The 21,331-nt window shown below is 36.2% G+C and overlaps 2 protein-coding genes across 3 annotated transcripts; one reads left to right on the forward strand and one right to left on the reverse strand.

Annotated features, from left to right (window-relative positions):
• Nucleotides 1-10,306: 10,306 nt before the first annotated feature.
• On the forward strand, nucleotides 10,307-16,351 carry LOC145063340 (coatomer gamma-2 subunit, putative / gamma-2 coat protein, putative / gamma-2 COP). 2 transcript variants are annotated; one of them, XM_079010929.1, is made up of 18 exons: nucleotides 10,307-10,547; nucleotides 11,150-11,247; nucleotides 11,346-11,396; nucleotides 11,630-11,743; nucleotides 11,843-12,043; nucleotides 12,136-12,237; nucleotides 12,313-12,420; nucleotides 12,517-12,750; nucleotides 12,845-13,095; nucleotides 13,195-13,366; nucleotides 13,445-13,600; nucleotides 14,491-14,541; nucleotides 14,619-14,759; nucleotides 14,848-15,045; nucleotides 15,141-15,272; nucleotides 15,354-15,527; nucleotides 15,605-15,844; nucleotides 15,931-16,351. In XM_079010929.1, exons 1-18 carry the CDS (start codon nucleotides 10,505-10,507, stop codon nucleotides 16,120-16,122), a joined length of 2,658 nt encoding a protein of 885 aa, XP_078867055.1. In that variant the 5' UTR covers nucleotides 10,307-10,504; the 3' UTR covers nucleotides 16,123-16,351. The 2 variants fall into 2 exon arrangements, with proteins under 2 accessions (XP_078867055.1, XP_078867056.1); XM_079010930.1 differs by having other exon boundaries at nucleotides 11,153-11,247.
• Nucleotides 16,352-16,576: 225 nt separating this feature from the next.
• LOC145063341 (Mitochondrial transcription termination factor family protein) lies at nucleotides 16,577-17,604 on the reverse strand. Its single transcript, XM_079010931.1, has one exon. It carries the CDS (start codon nucleotides 17,548-17,550, stop codon nucleotides 16,720-16,722), a length of 831 nt encoding a protein of 276 aa, XP_078867057.1. The 5' UTR covers nucleotides 17,551-17,604; the 3' UTR covers nucleotides 16,577-16,719.
• Nucleotides 17,605-21,331: the final 3,727 nt, after the last annotated feature.

A 21,331-nucleotide genomic window follows, 5' to 3' on the forward strand; every position in this document is an offset into this window, starting at 1 on the left:
AAAACGAAATTTCTTCGACAGAGATCAAAGTTGAAGCAAGCCCCACTTCTGATGACCATAATCAAGAAACCCGAAATAGCAAAATTAGGTTTTTTGTCAACAAATAATGGATCTAAATCGAGTAATGTTCATCCTTACCTACTAGTTGCGGGCTCTAATCAGTCGTCATTTGATCCATATTCTTTCCGACCGGTAGCCTCTGTTATCTGCTCCTCCAAAAACACCATCGACTCCTCCCTTATATGCAGCCTATACATCCCTTGGAGATGACAAAATGGCTCGGTATGTCCCGAGCCATATCCGTGATTTCTTCCCCAGCTCATGGATTTCAGACACATAATTACCCAAGTTAGGCATTCTAACGTCGTTGTAGATAGGGTGCTAGGTGTTGTAATCTCGACTTTTCTTGATGGATTTGGTTTTAGGGTGTTTTGGTTTGTGATTAGGTGAAGAAATGGTGAAGTGAACGAGTTTGATGGGGGCATCATGTTGCAGATTGGAATTCTGGGGAGAAAAAACGAGATAGATTGGGAAGATGGTGAAGAGAGAGAGAGAGAGAGGGGTGGGGGTATATATGGAATGATAGGGTGGACGAGCATAATTCTTTTCTTTTTTTCATTAATACTTACAAAATAAAAATTATAAAAAAATACAAAGAGAATCTAAAAGGGCAAAACAGTAAATTCAAGTGCTCCATGGACCAAAACTACGAAAATTTCTTAAATTTAGGACCAAAATCACGGGAAAATCTTGATTTTGGACCTTCCATGCAAGTCGGAAACTTTTTGGACCTTATCCACAATTTTTTGAATACCACAGGGACCAATTTTGCAGTTTTATCTAATGATAATGATATGAAACTCTTATAAAATGAAGTATAATTGTTTTTAATAAAGACAATTTTGATTTTTTTTTGTCAATTTGGTCATAAAATTGCATAAAATAGAAGTACATACCTTCCATTTTATAAAATGCATTTCAATTACAAGTTCCTTTTTAATATTTTTCATATATATTTTTTCTTATTTAAACATTATACTAGCATTTATGTTTGTGGTGGTTACCCATAGTTTATCCAAAATTTTATAATTTTTATAATATATCAAACATATAGTATACGAGTTTAAACCTGATAAATATAATATACAAGTTTTTTTAAAGACAAAACTGCACAAATGGTCCCTGTGGTTTGCTCAAAATTGTCACTTTGGTCCAAAAAAGTTTTGACTAGCACCACAGGTCCAAAGTTTTCATTTTGTTGCGAGTTTGGTCCAATTTGATTTAAAAATATTTAAAATGACGGATTTACCCTTGTTATTTTCTTTTTCTATTTTTTATTTATTTAAATGTTTTTTCTTATTAAAAGAAAAATAAAAAAGAATCTATTTCTCTATCTTTCTCTCTCTCTCTCTCTCTCGTTTTTCTTTCACGCGTCGAGAAACCCAAAACAGAGACCGGAGGCTGCTGCCTCCGATCAAGCTATCCAGCCTCTCCCTCGTGTGTCGACTGGCGAACCCAAACACCCTCTGATCAGGGTCGATCTCCGCTGAAACAGTCTCGATCACAAGCAGCTATGTTTCTTTATTCACCGGAGAAGAAAGGTAGTCGAGCATCTTCTGCTTTGCCTCCTGTATCGATTCGCAAACAGCTCCCTCGTCATTTCCTGCTTCATCCATCTAGGGTTCGAATTACCCTCTCTTTGCGGTGTGATTTTACCAGATATTGAAGCTTGCCCCGACAATTTTGATTTAGGTGTGATTAGGGCTCGAAAACCCTCAATTGGAGCAACAGTGATAGCATACCTGCAACTCGAAATTCAGATGACATGAGTAACGTAACTCTCCTCCTAAACCTAATATTGTCGGCTGCTTCAACCTCTCATTGTCATTCTTACGTAGTAGCAGCAGAAGCATAACAGAGGTGGTCGATGGTGGTGACCAAGAGCAGATCTACGGTGGCAGGAGGCTGCCCGACAGTCTATCGACTGCTTCCTTTTTGCTTATGTCGGCAGTGATTGTCGGAGGGGAAGAGGGAAGAGGTAAGGTAGTAGGTTGGAGGGTTGCTTGGGGGTTGTTGTGTCACCGAAAGAAGGAGGGATAATGGGTTGTGAAATGGTGGTACACGATGGTAGAAGGTGGCAGTGCGGTGACGAGTGGTGGCTGCCATGTTTTCCTTTGTGTATCTTTGAAGAAAATGGACGAGAAAAAGGATGGAAGGGAGTGAAGAAGGTCTGAGGTATGTTGGTGGAGTGGTTTTCGATCCAGTGAAGGAGGTATAAGGGTAGTGTGTGGTGTTGGAAGAGAGAGAGAGAGAGATTTTATTTTTATTTTTTTTTATTTTGTTATAAAAACTTATAAAAATAAAATAGAAAATGAAAATTTTCTTTTTTATTTTTTCTTTTAATCCAAATAAATATTTAAAAAAATAAAAAAACTAAAAAAGAAAAATATAAGGGCAAAATAGTCATTATGAAAAGGTTTATAGAAAACTGGACCAAACTCGCAACAAAATGAAAACTTTGGACCTGTGGTGCTAGTCAAAACTTTTTTGGACCAAAGTGACAATTTTGAGCAAAACACAGGGACCATTTATGCAGTTTTGTCTTTTTTAAACATACCTATGTGTGCAAAAGATATTACCTATTTAGCTTTAAATTTATAATCTAACTACTTATCTACTATTGCACATATATGTAGTGTAACTAGTCAGTTTATAACATAGTAAAGTAAGTTGAGTATCGAACACTGGGAACATATTCAATATACTAAAATAACTACTAAAAATTAACCTTAAAACAGATAACTAAAAGGGGTTTTTATCTGATTTTGCAAGTTCAAATTAACTTAAAACTAAACACTCAACTAAAAACAATTGTAATTAAGATATTAAAAACACTTCCGTTTAGTTTCGAATCCACCTTTTTCTTGTGGTTAGCTCTTATTTGTAAATTAATGAAGTTGGGCACTGAAAGACCTCAACTTTCGTATTTTTGAAAGACCCAAACTTTCATACTTCACAATATTATTACTCCAAAACATGCTACTTGCATATTCATAAAAGCAATATTTTACATTGATAAAGAAATTACAAACTACTGGATACAAACCAACTATTACAAAGTGTTATATATTACATAACTACCCAGGATATTGTAATTTATACAAACATAAACTGAAGTACAAAAGTACTAATACAAACTATTCTAAATCTTTCAAGAGTATGTGATCATACTAGTTACTTATCACCTGCAATTGTTAAACATTGATAGGGTAAGCGGTGACGCTTAGTGAGCTCAATAATAGATACAATATAACGTTATGCCATATATATACATCAATATGACAGAAGCAAAGAGGAACAACAAAGACATATGGGAAATCATGTGACAAGCGTTCATATCAATCAAAGACTTTATTCAAAGATATACTTTTCAATGCTTGATATACATCAATAAAACTTTGGCCCAAATAGCATAGAAGACATACAATTTCTGATTAACATCTTGTTAGATTTCAGGCTTATAGACCTGTCTAACCATTTGCCAATGTCACAGAGTAGAAGTCATTCTCTTACGGAGACATGCTCTACATGACTAGAGGCTACGTACCAGTACCAATGTGAATCTAAGTCCTTTCACTGATCACATGGTCAAAGGTATTACATTTGCTATAAAAATAGCGAATAAAATAACACGGAAAAATAACCCGGTATAATAACACTGAAAAGCACATAGCACATATAACACATAACATACAATTGTTCCTATATATTGAACTCACCTTGAAATAGTTGGGGTTAAAATAATAATTTGGGTAGTACTTCGGCCCTAAATATGACTTTCGTCGTTGAAAACCGGGAGTTTTCTTGAAAACCAGACTTTACTCGGGCGGAGTTTCGACTTGAAAATAAGATTTTCTCGGGAACTTCGGGGCGTCTGGGCTTGCTTCAGATGTCGGGAATGATAACGGGACTTCTGAGGGTGTTAGGGTAAATTTGGAGAGAGTATAAGGTGAAAAAGTGTAAGAATTCTAAACAAAACCCGGCTGTCTTAGCATTTTATTTATAGGGGACCGAGGCTCGCATTACGTTGAGCGTAAGTCCTCGGTACGCTGGGCGTACTCCGAGGCGGCCATCTACGTGGGGCGTAGCCTTCGTACATTGGGCGTACCAGCGAAGAGTCATCAACTGGGCTTCGGACGTGGCTTCTATGTGGCGACCATGCAAAGACGGACTATGTGGCTAACTCCGGACCGGATACGTGCGAGGTACGCTGGGCGTAACCTCGTGTACGCGAGGCGTACGACTTCGGATAATGCTTCGATTTTTCCTTTATTTTTATTTAATAACTTCAAAAATTCATATCTTTCACATATGAACTCCGTTTTCGACGTTCTTTATATGCACGCGTAGGTGAAAATATACTCTACAACTTTCGTTTTGACTCCGTCGGCTAATTTTGAATTTATTTTTATTATTATATTTTTAACAAACCGGGACAGGAAAATCCATTAAAAATTCATAACTTCTTCATCTGACGTCCGTTTTCGTCAGACTTTTTACCGTTGAACTACAAATGACGAGATCTTCAATTCTCGTTTAGGTTGTATCGGCTGAATACCGCTCGATCTAAAATTCAAGTTTTTAGTTGTCTACTGCTACTCCGAAATTTAGAAAAATCATAACTTCCTCATACGAAGTCAGATTTTGGCGTTCTTTTTATCGAACTTCTCGGTTTAACGAATACTAAGACTTTCATTTAGATCGCTAAGGCTAAAAAGTAGTTTATCAAAAACTTACCTTTTACGTCATTCGGCGTCGTGCCGGTCTTGTCGCGAATCTTCGATTGGTCATAACTTCTTCGTTATAACTCGGATTTCGACGAGGTTTTTGCCTAAATGTTTTTAACAAGATTATCTACAACTTTCAATAATAAAATTTTACTTATTTCAAATTTTATATTTTCGCTATATTTCACTATTTGACTTTTAATTAGAATCTCATAAGACTTCCAATATTTTTATGAGTGATTCTAAACATAGTTTTACTTCATTTCTAGTAAATACTATTTGTTAGAAGTCAACACTCAATTTCACATAGTATTTCACAATTTTATTCATTACAAAACACGATTTCAAAACATGTATGTTACAATTACCAATTTATATGTATTAGCAATCTTGGTCCAATCTACTAATATTTTTACCAATTCATGTACTCCTATGTAATGGTCATACACAAGCAAACACATAATTGATAAATAATGATAAGTGGGCTATGTAAGATATATCTGGATAATTATTTATGGTTAAGACATTTAATTAAACACAATTATGATCAACTTATGTTCTCCAACACAGCTAAAGTTGTTATCCTTATTACTTAGACTAAGATGTAGTTAATCCTAACTCTAGCAATTTAATGGCCACTAAACTACTAGGCAAGCAAGTTCATGCAATTTAATGGTCACTAAAATACACTTAACTTGAATCAAAGCAACAAAGATGCAAAATTTAACATGTCAGGTAATGATAATCAAACACATGCATAAATCAAATTCATAATCCATAAAGTAAGAAAACTAACACATAGTATTAGGTTTCATCTAACTAAACGAAAGTATACTAAATTAGCTACTCATGACAGTAATCAAACACAAAAACACAATAGGAATAAAGCTAAACATAATCAAACCGAATGTGTAATGTGTTATCTTGATTGGATCTTCAAATCTATTAACTTCAATCGATCTCTCTTCCAATAGATGTTTTTGCACTTTTTCTGACCTCTAAATTCGATTATCTCTCCATAATATCTCCCATCCAACTCCTCCAAGTTGATATGCTAAGGAATATTTATAGCTTCCAAAAATCGCGTCTCACGTAGAGATCTCAGTAGAAACTGCATTCCGCGTAGATATCTTCTAGAACAATCAATCTCACGTCGTGAGATTATACTCCTTACGTCGTGAGAGCAGGGAATTAGTGTAACGTCCCAAAATTCAAGACTAAAAATTTCTTTTAATAAAGTATCACTTAAAGTAAAATCATCATTTCAAAACATAAACAGAGTATTAGTTTTCAAAACACATGTTCATTATCAGAGTAAAACATCCCCAGGCTGACTAATCTATGGTGTGTGCCATGCGATCATCCCGAGCTCCATCATCCGCTACCGGAAGTACCTGAAACCAAAACTGAAAGCCGTAAGCACGAAGCTTAGTGAGTTCCCCAGATACCACATACCATACAAACCATTCATAGCCAATAACTATACATAACCGACTTATCCATAATCAAATAAGGTGCTATGTGCCAAACATAGTCTTGCCATTATGCCACGGGCCGCGCGTGGTCTTCCTGGTCAAGCCTGGGCCGCTCCCTGGGTCTTACAGACAAGTGCCAAGGGCCACCCCCTGGTCTTACAGACATGTGCCAAGGGCCACCCCCTGGTCTTTTATGCAAGTATCACAAAGACAACCGTACATACTACTCTACTTAGCTAAACAGCATACAGTGTGCCAGAAGCCACCTCCTGGTCTTTCATATATAATAGCATACAATGCGCCAGGAGCCACCTCCTGGTCTTTCATACATATTGCCTAGGGCTAACCCCCGGGTCTTCCTGTCATCCATAATAACGTACTGTGTGCCAGGAGCCACCCCTTGGTCTTTCATGCATATTGCCTAGGGCTAACCCCCGGGTCTTCCTATCATACATAATAACATATTGTGTGCCAGGAGCCGCTCCTGGTCTTTCATGCATATTCTAAATGGGCTGGCATTGGTGCCTTAGACCCATATAAACAGTGAGGAGACTCACCTCGCACTGCTGAACTCTGCTGATAATCCTCTGGCTGCTGACCGACAACTCTCTGAACTCCTGCTCCACTAGCTCCCCGAGCTACCAATATCAATGCAACCCTTAGTCTAACTATCTCCCGAAAGTCAACTAAGTCAACTTAGGTCAAAGTCAAAGTCCTGGTCAAAGTCAACCTTCCAGGTCAACCCTACTCGTCGAGTCACCATACTGACTCGTCGAGTTCATAAGTCTAGAGTCCTTCCACTCGCGACTCTACTCGCCGAGTCAGTCCATGACTCGCCGAGTCTACCGATTTCCGAGTCCTGACCTGTCCAACTCACCGAGTCTCTAATCGACTCACTGATTCGAGTCTAAACTCAAAGGGTTTGGGGTTTCGCGACTTGACTCGCCGAGTCCAAGAACAGACTCGTCGAGTCCAAGACAATCTTCATCCAACTCGCCGAGTTCATGCCCAACTTCATCCTACTCGACGAGCCGTTCTTCCCACTCGTCGAGTTCCTCCTCATCTTCAAGCTGCTCGCCGAGTCCACTCAAAGGACTCGCCGAGTCCATCCGGTCCTTCATACATGCAGAGGACTTTTGAGTCATGCAGGGACTCAAATCTGTAGATCTACCCTTCCCAAGCCTATTCCTCACGTAAAGTTGCAAACTTTACGTGTAGAGAAAGAGATCTAAGCAAAATACACCATAAAATTAGGGTTTAAGGCCAAGGGGCTTCAACATTGACTCAAGGGCTGATACTTTATGCTTCTTTAGTCCATAACACACTTGGATCTGAAGTAGCAACTCCAGATCCGGCTTCTAACTCAAATGGGTGTCAAACCATGGCTTAAAAGCCCCAAATCTCACAACCATGGAAGACCTAAAGGAGAGAGGGACGACTTATTACCTTCAATATCTCAGAAAGGCTCCACAAACTCCAGATCTATAGTCCCTTCTTGCTCCTACAAGTTCCCTCTTCCTTCTCCAAGCTTTAATGCACCTTCCAAGGCAAAAAAATGGCTCAATCAAAGGTTATGACGGCTAGGGTTTGGTATCCAGGGCTGAAGAGGCAGTAAGGGAACCCTAGGAAGAAGATTAAGACGTTTATATAGGCTCCAAGTCCCGAATTTAGGGTCTTCCATGCACAGACCAGACTCGCCGAGTCACCTTGGCCTACTCGCCGAGTCGGTCACTTACTCCTTGACCCGGATCCCGTTCGGACTCGCCGAGTCCCCCCTATGGACTCGCCGAGTTGACCCCTAAACTTAGAGTTTTCTTTCCTTTCTTGGCCTTCAAAACTTTGGGTGTTACAACTAGCATCTGGCACAAACACGAAAGTCGTATGAAATTTTGTCTATTTTTCAGATTATTTTGAATTTCGTCAATTGGAGTTACGAGTCATGATATATGGTCGAAATATTGACGATGGCTCAAGCCGTCTGACAACATCCTTTTTGTATCTTTTTCAGCTCCAGTGCTCCAAGTGTCCAACTTTTGTTGGTTTTGGTCATTTTCTTCGAGAATGTCCACTTTTGGTTGAAAAATACAATTTAAACATTATAAGTACCAAATATCTTTGCAATTAACCAAATTATAGCTTAAAATATATTAAAATACTGCCTAGAAATGTGTATAAATATGACATTATCACATACATGTATAGATAATTTTTTTTTGCATACCTCCCAAATAAAAAGAAAAAAAAACTTACATTTTTCTAAAAGGAAAAAACATCAATTTTGGTCACTGTGCTTTTCCAAGATCTGAAGTTTAGTCCCTAAGTTTAAATTTTTTCACAGATGGTCCTTGTGCTTTCAAAACTTTTGATGTTTGGTCCTTATTGCTCACTCCATCACATTTTGTCCGTTAACGGAAGGGCATTTTCGTCATTTCACTACTACAGAGACCATTTATGACGTTTTGTCATATTTAAAAAAAATAGAAAAAATGAAATATAATTACTTAATACAAAGGGTCCCACAATTTTTTTTTCATTCTCTCTCTCTCTCTCTCTTTTTCTCTCTCTCTCTATCTCTCTATCTCTCTATCTCTCTCTATCTCTCTCTCTCTCTCTCTTTCTCTTTCTCTCTCTCTCTCTCTCTCTCTCTCCACTTCAAGCTTAAGATCTTCAAAACCTTCACAACACCATCTTCAACAAGCGTTGCATACCTGCTTGATGTAACCCTTAATCCAATCAGATTATTACTTGGATCAAACTTAAACCTAATTGCTTTAGAAAAATTGTCATTCTCATCACTTTATCACCGATTTTTAGATCATCATTCACACCACTCAATATCAACAACACATTGCAGGGAGGAATCGTCATTTTCTTAACAAATCCTAGGTGGGGAAACTGAAACATGAATGAAAGGGTAGAGTAAGGGGAATGGGTGAATACATAGACCAAATAAAAGAGTGACAATGCCAATGACAATATTTATACCTAATCAGTCCCCCTTCTCCCTCAATATATAATCCATAAAATCGAACAAGCTCAGATGTAAACCAACCACCATCATAGAAAGAACCCACCACTAACAGCCACCCCTTCACTTTCCCTATCTCTCTCCCCTGCAACAAAACACACGCGTACACACTAAAAAAATCAAAACTTTAGTTGGTGTTCTTGGCTTCATAATCCTATTTCAGCTACTGTTCTAATGTAATTCTTTTCTAGCGTCTCGCTAGGTTTAATAATATTCCATCGTTCCAAAAAATTATATTCTATGTTCATTTGATTTTAACCCATGTGCATAGGAATCGACAAACCTCACCCCTGTTTCACTCGCTTTTTTTTCACCCATAAAACAGTCGCCATAAAACTTTGATGGATCGTGATCTGAATCTTTCATGTTCCCCTTCCACCTTTGCCTTTCCATTGCAACTTCTCCCTTCTCTATCCTCTATGTTTTATGTTAATTAAAGAACCCTATATCTGCCAATTTCTGTGAGAATGTTGGCTCTAAACTCTTCCCTAGTCAACAAATCTGTAGGGAATCTCACTGGTTTTTATGCTTCTTTGTTGTTGTATGTGTTTGAGGATGAGAACGATGGACATGGTGGTGGAGATATTTATATTGGTGTTAAGGAGACGAGTGATGAGTGTTTGCTGATGAGGATGGGTGATAGCAAAGGAGGAAGACGAAGTTTGTTCGATTGAGAAGTGGTTTTGAAGCTGTCGGTGCTATTAGGTGTGTGTGTGAGAGAGAGAGAGAGAGAGAGAGAGAGAGAGAGAGAGGTGTGACCCTTTATATATTAAATAATTATATTTAATTTTTTTAAAAATAAAACAAAACTTCATAAATGGTCCTTATGGTAATGAAATGACGAAAATATCATTCTTTAACAGACAAAGTTTAACGGAATGAGACTTAAAGACCAAACATCAAAAATTTTAAACACACAAGACCATTGTCAAAATTTTTAAACTTAAAGGACTAAACTTCACTTGGACAAAACTCATGTTTTTTCTTCTAAAAATTAAAATACCCGTATGCTGTGTTTTACAACGAAAATAGCGAAGCTCAGACCTTTAAAGAAACTTCACTTGTGAAGAGAGATTTGCAATCTCATTTCTCAATTGATAAAAGCTTCGGTTGGCAGCAAATACATATAGAAGAGATACAGAGACGCATATAGATCTGCTAGATCTTTCCGAGTAATTGAACTTTTAGGTTAAATCTGAACCTACATCGCTTCTATGGCGCAGTTCGTGAAGAAAGACGATGATCGCGACGAGGAAGGTACACGCCTCTGAACTTTATATATTCTACCTGAAAATTTGGTTCGATTTTAAGAATAAATTCTTCATTTTCTTCGATACATCTAGTTCCTGAATTTATTCGTTGTTATTGTACGAATCAGATTATTTACTATTCAGTCTATAGATTTACATTGAGTTCCACTATTTTCGCAACGATAATCGTAGTGGAGGTGATTTGAAAGCTCGTATGATGATTAGATCAGTTGATCTGGGTGGCTATGATGTTTGGATTTTGTGAATTAGGTTTCTTTCTTGTACGTCGACTGATTGATTAGGGATTTGTGATGAAACTACGATTGAACTTTTAGATCACTGTAATTTATAACAAGACAGTAATACATTACATAAATGATATCTGTGCACATCTGCAAGAGCATTCTAGTTTTCAGCTATTTTACCAAACACGAGTATATCCTGCTAGTAACTGATTTCAGCATCCAAATATTGTCCATCAGTCATTTTATACACCTCGGATAAGCAGGAGAGGATATAGATCCGTGTATTTCAATGATTTAATGGTAATTGAGGTAGGGATCTCTTCAACTACATTCTATTTGATATGGATTTCTTTGTTATATGCAGCAGAGTACTCTCCATTTCTTGGAATCGAGAAGGGGGCAGTTCTTCAAGAAGCTAGGGTTTTCAATGATCCTCAGCTAGATTCAAGGAGGTGTTCCCAGGTGCTTATCTTCTCTACCTAACCTGATCCTTGCTATTAAATTTTTAAGATTATTAGATTCTTACAGATTGTATTTGTTCTTTGTTGTTCTGTTGCCAGGTTATTACAAAGCTGCTTTACCTTTTAAATCAAGGGGAAACCTTCACTAAGGTAAGAATTCATACTAAAGACTGATTAAAGTGTTAACAGACCACGTCAACTTCTTATAATAATATATGGTTCAGTATAAGCTTTAGATAAATCCCCATGTTGTCACACACAGCCATATGTGGTCTTCTACATGTAGAAGACTTATTTTCATAGAAGACTTATCTTTTCTGGTCATTGTATCCATTGGCATCTAAATAAACTTTGACATGATCTTTTCTGTTTTGGATTTGTAGGTTGAAGCCACAGAAGTTTTCTTTTCTGTGACAAAACTTTTCCAGGCTAAAGATATTGGTTTAAGAAGAATGGTGTATTTGATAATAAAAGAGCTTTCTCCCTCTTCAGATGAGGTAACACATGATGCTTCCACTCTTTCGTTTTCTCAGCTCACATAATCTTGATTTTGTTCAAGTTTAAATGACATGACACATATTCCTTTTTCACTAAAGGTTATTATCGTCACAAGCTCCCTTATGAAGGACATGAATAGCAAGACTGATGTGTATCGAGCAAATGCTATCCGTGTTCTTTGTCGTATCACAGATGGAACACTTCTCACTCAAATAGAGAGGTACTTGAAACAAGCTATTGTTGACAAAAATCCTGTAGTTGCTAGTGCAGCTTTAGTCAGTGGTATCCATTTGCTCCAGGTATAATTATAACCAATCATCAGCATTGTTATCTTTAATGATATTTGTTTTAACATAATCCTTAATCATCTTATATTGTTGTATTATCTTAGACAAATCCAGAGATTGTGAAAAGATGGAGCAATGAGGTACAAGAAGCTGTTCAATCAAGAGCTGCACTTGTACAGTTTCATGCACTTGCTCTTCTCCACCAGGTATAACTAAAGCCTAAAGGGTTAATTACAAAATGACCAAAATGACCATATTTAATTAATTTTATATATTTTCAGATAAGACAAAACGACAGATTGGCTGTGAGCAAATTAGTTACCAGTTTAACAAGGGGTACAGTTCGTTCACCTTTAGCCCAATGCCTTTTAATTCGTTACACAAGTCAGGTACTCTTTAATTAAAGTACTGTCTTTCTCATTTTCTCTTGTTGCTGATTGGTTAACCTCTGAATGATTGACACCTGTCCTCCAAATTTTCTTTAGGTTATTAGAGAATCAAGTATGAACAATCAAGGTGGTGAGCGTCGATTTTATGACTTTCTAGAAGGTTGCCTTCGCCACAAAGCCGAAATGGTTATTTTTGAAGCTGCAAGGGCAATAACGGAATTAAACGGTGTTACTAGTAGAGAATTGACTCCTGCAATTACTGTTCTACAGCTCTTTTTAAGCTCTTCTAAGCCTGTTCTTCGGTTTGCTGCTGTTCGCACCTTAAACAAGGTCATTTTTTTATAACTTTTCAAGAAAAAAACCAAGAAACTTGATAATGGAATATTTGCTGATTTCTTTTAATGTGTATATTTAATTTTGACAGGTGGCAATGAGTCACCCAATGGCAGTAACTAACTGTAACATAGATATGGAGAGTTTGATTTCTGATCAAAATAGAAGCATTGCTACACTTGCCATTACAACACTGCTGAAAACAGGGAATGAATCAGGTGTTGATCGTTTGATGAAGCAAATTACAAACTTCATGTCTGATATTGCTGATGAGTTCAAAATCGTTGTGGTGGATGCCATTAGATCCTTGTGTTTGAAGTTCCCCCTTAAATACAGAACATTGTCAGTGTTTCCACTTTTTTTTAATTTAATAAATATAAACATTGATTCTATGATTCAATACTCTCATAGTTTTTTTTTTTAACCTTTTTTGTCATCAAGGATGAATTTCTTAAGCAATATTTTGAGGGAAGAAGGTGGATTTGAGTACAAAAAGGCAATTGTTGATTCAATTGTGATTCTCATAAGGGACATTCCAGATGCAAAAGAAAGTGGCCTTCTTCACTTGTGTGAATTCATCGAGGACTGTGAATTCACATATCTTTCAACACAGGTCATTTTTTTTTTATTTCCTTAAAACTATATTTCTATTACTTTTTTTTATTTAATTTTTATTTATTATGATGATCAGATTCTCCATTTTCTTGGTGTTGAGGGACCAAAGACATCTGATCCTAGCAAATACATAAGGTATATTTATAACCGTGTCATACTTGAGAATGCAACTGTTCGAGCTAGTGCAGTTAGCACATTGGCAAAATTTGGTGCTGTGGTTGATTCTTTGAAGGTAACTTTAATTACGAGAATTACACTTTTGGTCCCTCTGTTTTGTTCATAATTACGGATTTGGTCCCTGAGAAGAATATTTAACGTTTTTCGTCCCTAAAATGAAGTTTCATAATGCTTTTTGTCCCTCAAGTGGGTGCCATTAAGTTTAATCCGTTAACCCCCACGTAAAAAATTACCATTTTACCCTTACCCTAACATTTATTATTGAACTTTATTATTATCATGTTATGAACTCAACACACAAATTATCAATCTATTAATGAAACAATGGCAGCCTCTAAATGGTATTCCAGTTCATGACAAGAACAACGTGAAATGAGGAATTTAACAATAAGAATAGCTATTCGAGATGCTATGGTCTCCCAAAAGAAAAAGAAACTTCTAATATTCTGCCTGCCTCTCACTGAGAGGGACTCTTCCTTAAAAAGACTCCATAACAGAGGATCTGTCTTATTACCCAAATTACCCCTGCTGTCCCACCAACCTGGTACTGCCATCGTGGGTATTTCTGGTCCCCACAGACGTGGGAATCTTTGTGTCTCCTTCTCTGATAGGTGAACTGCAATGGGGGGTGCACTACATATCATTGTATCAATAATGTGGGTCCACCCATACCCATCATCCTCTTCCCCCACATAATAGATGCAATGATAATAACGAGTTGTAATAATAAATTTAAAAGCAAGGGTAAAATTGTCATTTTACATGGCGTGAACTGCATCCACTTGAAGGTTCATTTTGGGGTCGAAACATTTTAAAATTTCTTTTGAGGGACCAAATCTGTAAATTTTTTCATAAAGTACAGGGACGAAAAGTGTAATTTAGATTAAATATGATGTTGGGTTTATTGCAACTAATATGGACATGAACCAATATGATGTACTGCAGCCCCGTATTTTTGTACTTCTGAGGCGCTGCTTATATGATAATGATGATGAGGTCAGTTACATTTTTAAAAGTAGTATTTTTTTAAAAAAATAATTAATAAACATATTTATTTTTTGCATTACATGTAGGTTCGTGATAGGGCTACTTTATATTTGAATACTCTTGGAGGAGATGGTTCAGTTGTTGAAACTGATAAAGAAGTGAAGGAATTTCTCTTCGGGTCACTTGATATCCCACTTGTCAATCTGGAAACCAGTTTGAAGAACTACGTAAGTGCAAAAATTAATTTTTTTTAAATAATCAACTTTTTTGAACACTTTTATTTATTTATTTAAAATTTGGTTGTTGACAATACAGGAACCTTCAGAAGAGCCTTTTGATATCAGTTCTGTACCCAGAGAAGTGAAATCTGTGACACTTGCAGAGAAAAAATCTGCTGGTAAAAAGCCCACTGCTCTTGGTGCACCTGCAGCCACCCCCATTTCTACAGTCGACACATATGAGAAGCTACTATCATCCATTCCAGAGTTTTCTTCCTTTGGACAACTTTTTAAGGTTCTTTTATTCTCATAAAATTACAGTATTAACCTTGTCATGTCTGCATAAGAAACGAGGCTAATTATGGTTGTATATATAAATTTTCAAACCAGTCATCTGCACCAGTGGAGCTGACTGAAGCTGAAACAGAATACGCAGTTAATGTTGTCAAACACATTTTCGACAAACATGTTGTGTTCCAGTATAACTGTACCAACACAATTCCTGAGCAATTACTAGAAAATGTAAGCCCTAAATTAATTAATTAATTATTTTTTTTAATATATATTAATTTAAAGAAAGAAAATTGTCATGTTTGGTTTTAGGTTGCGGTTGTTGTGGATGCTTCAGAAGCAGAAGAATTTGCTGAGGTGGTAACGAAGCCATTGAAAGCCTTACCATATGATACACCCGGTCAAACCTTTGTTGCATTCGAGAAACCCGAAGGCGTTCCAGCTGTTGGCAGATTTTCCAATGTCTTGAAATTCTTCGTAAAAGAGGTAATATTAACTCTTTTATTTGATTTTTTTTTTTTTAGGAAACAGTTGTCAATCATGTTTTATTTGGCATTTTGCAGGTTGATCCCTCGACTGGTGAGGTGGAGGAAGATGGTGTAGAAGACGAATACCAACTGGAAGACTCAGAGATTGTTGCAGCCGACTACATGCTTAAAGTCGGTGTTTCCAACTTTAGAAACGCGTGGGAAAGCCTTGGCCCTGATTTTGAGCGAGTTGACGAATACGGCCTCGGTCCAAGGGAAAGCTTGAGTGATGCTGTTAGTGCCGTTATTACCCTTCTTGGCATGCAACCTTGCGAGGTACTACTACTACTACTTTCAACAAGGGCATTTACGTCTTTTCCACCAAAAAATTACAATTTTTTTTTGATTTATGTTATTTTTAGGGTACGGAGGTGGTTGCGGGGAACTCAAGATCACACTCGTGCTTGTTATCGGGTGTATACATAGGGAATGTGAAGGTGTTGGTTCGTTTGTCTTTTGGGGTTGATAGTTCCAAGGAAGTGGCAATGAAACTTGCGGTTAGATCTGAAGATGAATCCGTGAGTGATGCGATTCATGATATAGTAGCCAACTAATACTGATAACAATAATTCATTTTTAATTTTTACAATCTTACTACATATTTCCATTTTTATATTCTATCTTTTTCATGTTTAGAAGTTGGTTGTAGAAGAGAGAGAGAGAGAAATATAATGTACTTGGTTTTTGTGCCCCTTAGTGAAGTATTAGACATTTTTTGAGAGTGGTTTCTTGGAATGTATTGTCATTTGCCAATGAGTATATCTTTCTTTTGGTTTTAAAGAACATACGTTTCTTTAATTGCATTTCTCATGTCACTTTCGTTCAATCGCCCAAAACATCACATATTTGCACAAACGGAATTGAATTGGCGTCATTTTAATTGTGTGAAATAGCAATGTATTTTGAGCGAGACATAGTAAGTAGGTTTCTTTTATGCTAACAAAAATGTAAGTATCTTTCTATTATGAATCGCATATTATCATCGATAAGAAAAATATAAATTTATTACTATTACGAAAAGGGATTTATTTGTAGGTTTATGTAACTAGATTGTATCTATCAATAAAAATAAGCAAATCATGCTTGCTATTTTCAATAATTTGCTATTTTTTTAAATCTATTGTTATTATTTTTTTTATCATGAAAATAAATTATTTCCATTTCTTGAAAAATCTTTCATCACTCCACAACAACATCCGATTCAATGGTACCTCAGCAACATCAACATTCCTTCGTTTCAAATGCAAATGTCTGGGTTTAATCCGATTCTCCAAACTGAATCCAAAATACTGTGGAAACTTATTCACTTCATCTCTCCCATTTCTCTTCATCTCCATAACCAAATACTTAAATTTCGGCCTCAAATTATTCTCTATACCATACCCAAATATCGCCGGAAACCTCCCACAAACCCTTCTCGATTCTTCATCGGAAAACCCAACTCCTCGCAAGAATCTCATCTTCTCTTCCATTTTACTCACTCTCGTATCCAGTAAATGAGCGTTCAAGGTCGTCGGAGATTGCAACCGAGTAATCCCCAATTTTTTCAGGTACTCGAGGGTTGGTTTCAAGCAGAATTCTGGGTCCGATTCGAGGATGTGAGGGCATTTGAGAATCAAACCACGGGATTCCTCCGGCGATGCGGCTAAATCGACGGCTAAGAAATGGAAAACTGGATCGATGGTGGTGGGATTGAAGGTTGGAGAGAAGAGATGTGGGGAGAGAAAGGCGATTCGTGGGAAATCTGGTTCTGAAAATCCCTTGGATTTGAAGTAGTTTATGGTTGAGAGGATTTGGGATAGGGTTTCGGGGGATGGGGGTTTTGTGAAGCTTGGTTGGATGATACCAAGGGATTTTAGGTACCGGAGGTTTTCCCGGTGTGATGTTCGGAAGTGGAGGTGGCGGTGGGGCGGAGGCGGAGGGCGGTGTGAGGAATGAGGAGAGGAAGAACAGAGTGTGGGAGAAGGAAGAAGAAGGTTCATGGCTTAGCGGGAAAATATGGCGGAAATTTAATAGTGTGTGGTGATTGTGAAGATAAAGGAAAAAAACAGAATTTATTGTTTTTTTGCAGAAGATATTTTTGAAAAAATGTAGGTGAAAGCTAAAATTTGTAATTTTTATAATTTGGAATCGTAATCTTTTTGTTTAAAAATAAAAAAAGATATTCTAAAACATGACCATATGATTTTTGAAGATAAATAACCTAATTTTGGATAGAGTAAATTACATCTTTTGGTTCTTTTGGTTAGATTCGTATTTTTAATCTAATTTTTGAAAATATAATAAAATATATTGCAGCGGTTTAAAAGATTTATGTCGTACGTCTTTGAACCTTAGTCAATTTAAAAATATCATTTTACTTAATTTTTTTTCCTATTAAACATTTTTAATTTCTCTCTCTCCCTCTCTCACACACACACACACACACACACACATATATATATATATATATATATATATATATATATATATATATATATATATATATATATATATATATATATATATATATATATACTAGAAAATTTTGGAGGCCTATGCTTAGAGGGTAGATTAGGTATTTTTTCGGATTGTCAAATGTAAGTACATCGCTATTGAAGGTAAGGAATTCCAAGTATGGGGCTATTACCGGTAAAGAACCATGTATGTTGTTATTGGTAAGACAATCAAAGTATATTGACAGGGCATGAAAATGAAATTACATTCCTATGAGAGATAAGGAAATGAAATTACAATGGTATCACAAGTAAATTATTTGTTTATCAACCTACAAAGAACCAGAGTGATGATGTTCGCTTCTAGTGACAAGAAACTTATTGTTTTATTGTAATCCACAAGTAAATTATTTGTTTATCAAATTACATTCATATATGTGGAAGTTTCTCTCTTTACTTCATTCTATAATTGTACAAATGTATCGATGACTGCCGTGCGCAGTCCAACTATAACTCCACATTGTCATCCCCAATTGCTGCTAAGATATGTACCCTCGATGCATTATTTAATTGAATTATCCACTCGGTTATGCTACTTTAATTTTCCCATTTCATCATACATTTAACTGAAATGATGATATATAGATAAAAATCACAACAAATAAAATATTTGGGGCTACTAACACACTCGCAACCCAAATTTTATGCAGTAATATATGAGTTTAAACCAATCTTTCTTTAAAATGTAGAATAAATGAAAAATAATCTAGATATGAAGAACCAAAATGAAATATATGTATAAGAAAAGGCATCACCATAATAAGCAAATAAATTACTAACTTTCCCTCTTCGATTGTGAAAAATTGTTGTATAGTAAAAGATACCTCTTTCCATAGAACTTTTTTTTTCTTACTTCCTTATCCAGATTGTTTTCAATATACCTACGAAAAGACATCCTTGCTGAAAAATGGATGTCATTTTATACAACTTCCGTTATATGTGTTCCAATGCATAAAAACATTCATCTTCCTTTTAACAATCACCTTTAGGATTCTTTAAAACCAGGGTATACTCATTCTTAGAAGATGAAGACTTTTTCCAATTGCATTGACAATCTATAGTCTATATCTATAACATTCCATGCTTTCGTCAATTTAAACTAAAATCAGTATCATAAAATGTGAAAAGTTTGTATATTTTAATTGAAAATGAAAAAAATAATAATAACTCTTTACCTTAAGATGGATTAGATTCGACACATCAGGCCATACCCCGTAATTGGTCCATTGGATAACGAGTGATTTCCACTTAGATGTTGTTGCCTCAACTCTTTTATTTGTCTGCGATTTAACACCTGATTGAAAATGGAAATCCCAAACTCTCAAGATATCTTCTCAAATTTATCAATTTCAATATTTTTTTTTGACTTTTGAACTTCAAAAGTTTGAAATTGTATAGAAAGCCAAGTGTTTTGTGTCCTTTAAATTATTTAACAAAATATGTCATCATACATAGTTTTCGTCTGAAAAATTACTATAAAACCTCTCCCAGTTGTTAAAGAACTCAAAAACAACATCATTTCATAAATTTTCGTTCTAAAATCACTTATCAAGGACCCTTCCAACAATTTGACTCCCATAAAGTCAATTTGTCCAGTTCAGCATACATGTGTCTAATTTCCTAATTGCAGCACCAATCGTATCCAGGAATAATTTAATTTACCAACTGTTTGAATTTTATCTAAATTTCCATGCGAGTAGAAGAGTTATGTCACACCCCAAAACCGAGAACGGCGGAGTACGTTCTGGGATGGAGGACGTCATGTCAAATATCACAACATATGCAGTATATTAATCAAAGTACAACAACCATTGCATTAATAGTAATAATTTTACATAGGTTACATTTCATAGCAATATCAAAGTAAATACAGAACATAACACGAATGCAACTTGGTTCTAGGCTGGCTTCGCAAAAGCTCCCGGGATGTACCTGTCTAACGATGACCTGAGAATACAAGTTATTTTGAAAGCGAGTATCAGCATTTTTATAATGCTGGTGAGTTCATAAGTATTTAATGACATTAGTATAAATACACTTTTTTATTCAAAATAACCTCATGAAAGATGGTAGTTTAGTATCTAAAGAGTTTTAGAATTCTTTCCGAAAAATCCTATATTTTTTAATTAAAAGCAGTCTTCTACCAAGACCCAATTGTTTTGTGTTAAAACCAAGGAGTATCTCTATTAGAAAGCAGTCTTCTACCAAGACCCGACGGTTTTATGTTTAAGGAGTAATTTCCCCAAAAGTACTATCATTGTCAAAATATAGTTTTTACTTTAAAGGAATTGTGAGAAAAGTCACAAGTAAAAATAATAGGGAAAAATAATATGTACCTCAGCAGAAACACTGCTGGCTAAAAGTAAATAAAACCTAGACTCCAGGCGGGATGGCTCGCAAAGATTAAAGGTAAATAAATCATAGACTTCAGACAGGACGCCTGGCAAAGTCTAAAAATAAGTAAAACATAGACTCTAGGAGGGTATTAAATGGACAATACGCCAGTCTCAGTCTAAAACAAGGAAACACAGACTCCAGACAGTATCAAATGAACGATACAGCTAGCAAAGTCTAAAACAAGGGAAAACATAGACTCCAGACGGTATCAAATGAACGATACAACTAGCAAAGTCTAAAACAAAGGAAAACATAGACTCCAGGAGGGTATCAAATGAACGATACGCCTGACTCAGTCTAAAACAAGGAAACACAGACTCCAGACAATACCAAATGAACGATACAGTTAGCAAGGTCTAAAACAAGGGAAAACATAGACTCCAGACGGTATCAAATGAACGATACAGCTAGCAAAGTCTAAAACAAAGGAAACCATAGACTCCAGGAGGGTATCAAATGAACGATACGCCTGGCTCAGTCTAAATAAAAGGGTGGATAAAAAGGGTGAATGTCAACTCGTATGTAACCATACTGATTGACGATCGAATCCTTGATGACCCTCCAGGTCATGCAATGTATAGTGACATCTGTCACCTATTGGGCCTTACCGGCTCGGACTGTAGCTAGCAGTCAAGGTGTGGGAGTGTCTGTCTCACATAGATCTATACACATGATGCCCGCTCTCCCTCCAGGAGACTCTGGTTACAGGGAGATGGCGCTTGGAAGCGGCGTATCGGGAAATAGTACGTCACATTCTATTTAAAGTAGTATAGTAATAGTATAGACTCATGAATGAACTGACTCTTGTGGAATTCTTCATACTAGAAAGAGTAAATAGAATCTCCTAACTATTCCTATAATAGTTACTAAT

This window comes from Lactuca serriola, chromosome 7 (genome assembly GCF_051521515.1).
Source record: "Lactuca serriola cultivar US96UC23 chromosome 7, Lser_US96UC23_V15, whole genome shotgun sequence".
In the NCBI taxonomy this organism is placed as follows: domain Eukaryota; kingdom Viridiplantae; phylum Streptophyta; class Magnoliopsida; order Asterales; family Asteraceae; genus Lactuca; species Lactuca serriola.

Coding starts and splice junctions, on each gene's coding strand:
- LOC145063340 (XM_079010929.1), top strand. CDS start 10,505: ATGGCGCAGTTCGTGAAGAAAGACGATGATCGCGACGAGGAAG. Junction 12,238..12,312: donor CACTTGCTCTTCTCCACCAG/GTATAACTAAAG, acceptor ATATATTTTCAG/ATAAGACAAAACGACAGATT. Junction 13,367..13,444: donor TCACATATCTTTCAACACAG/GTCATTTTTTTT, acceptor TATGATGATCAG/ATTCTCCATTTTCTTGGTGT.
- LOC145063341 (XM_079010931.1), bottom strand. CDS start 17,550: ATGAACCTTCTTCTTCCTTCTCCCACACTCTGTTCTTCCTCTCCTCAT.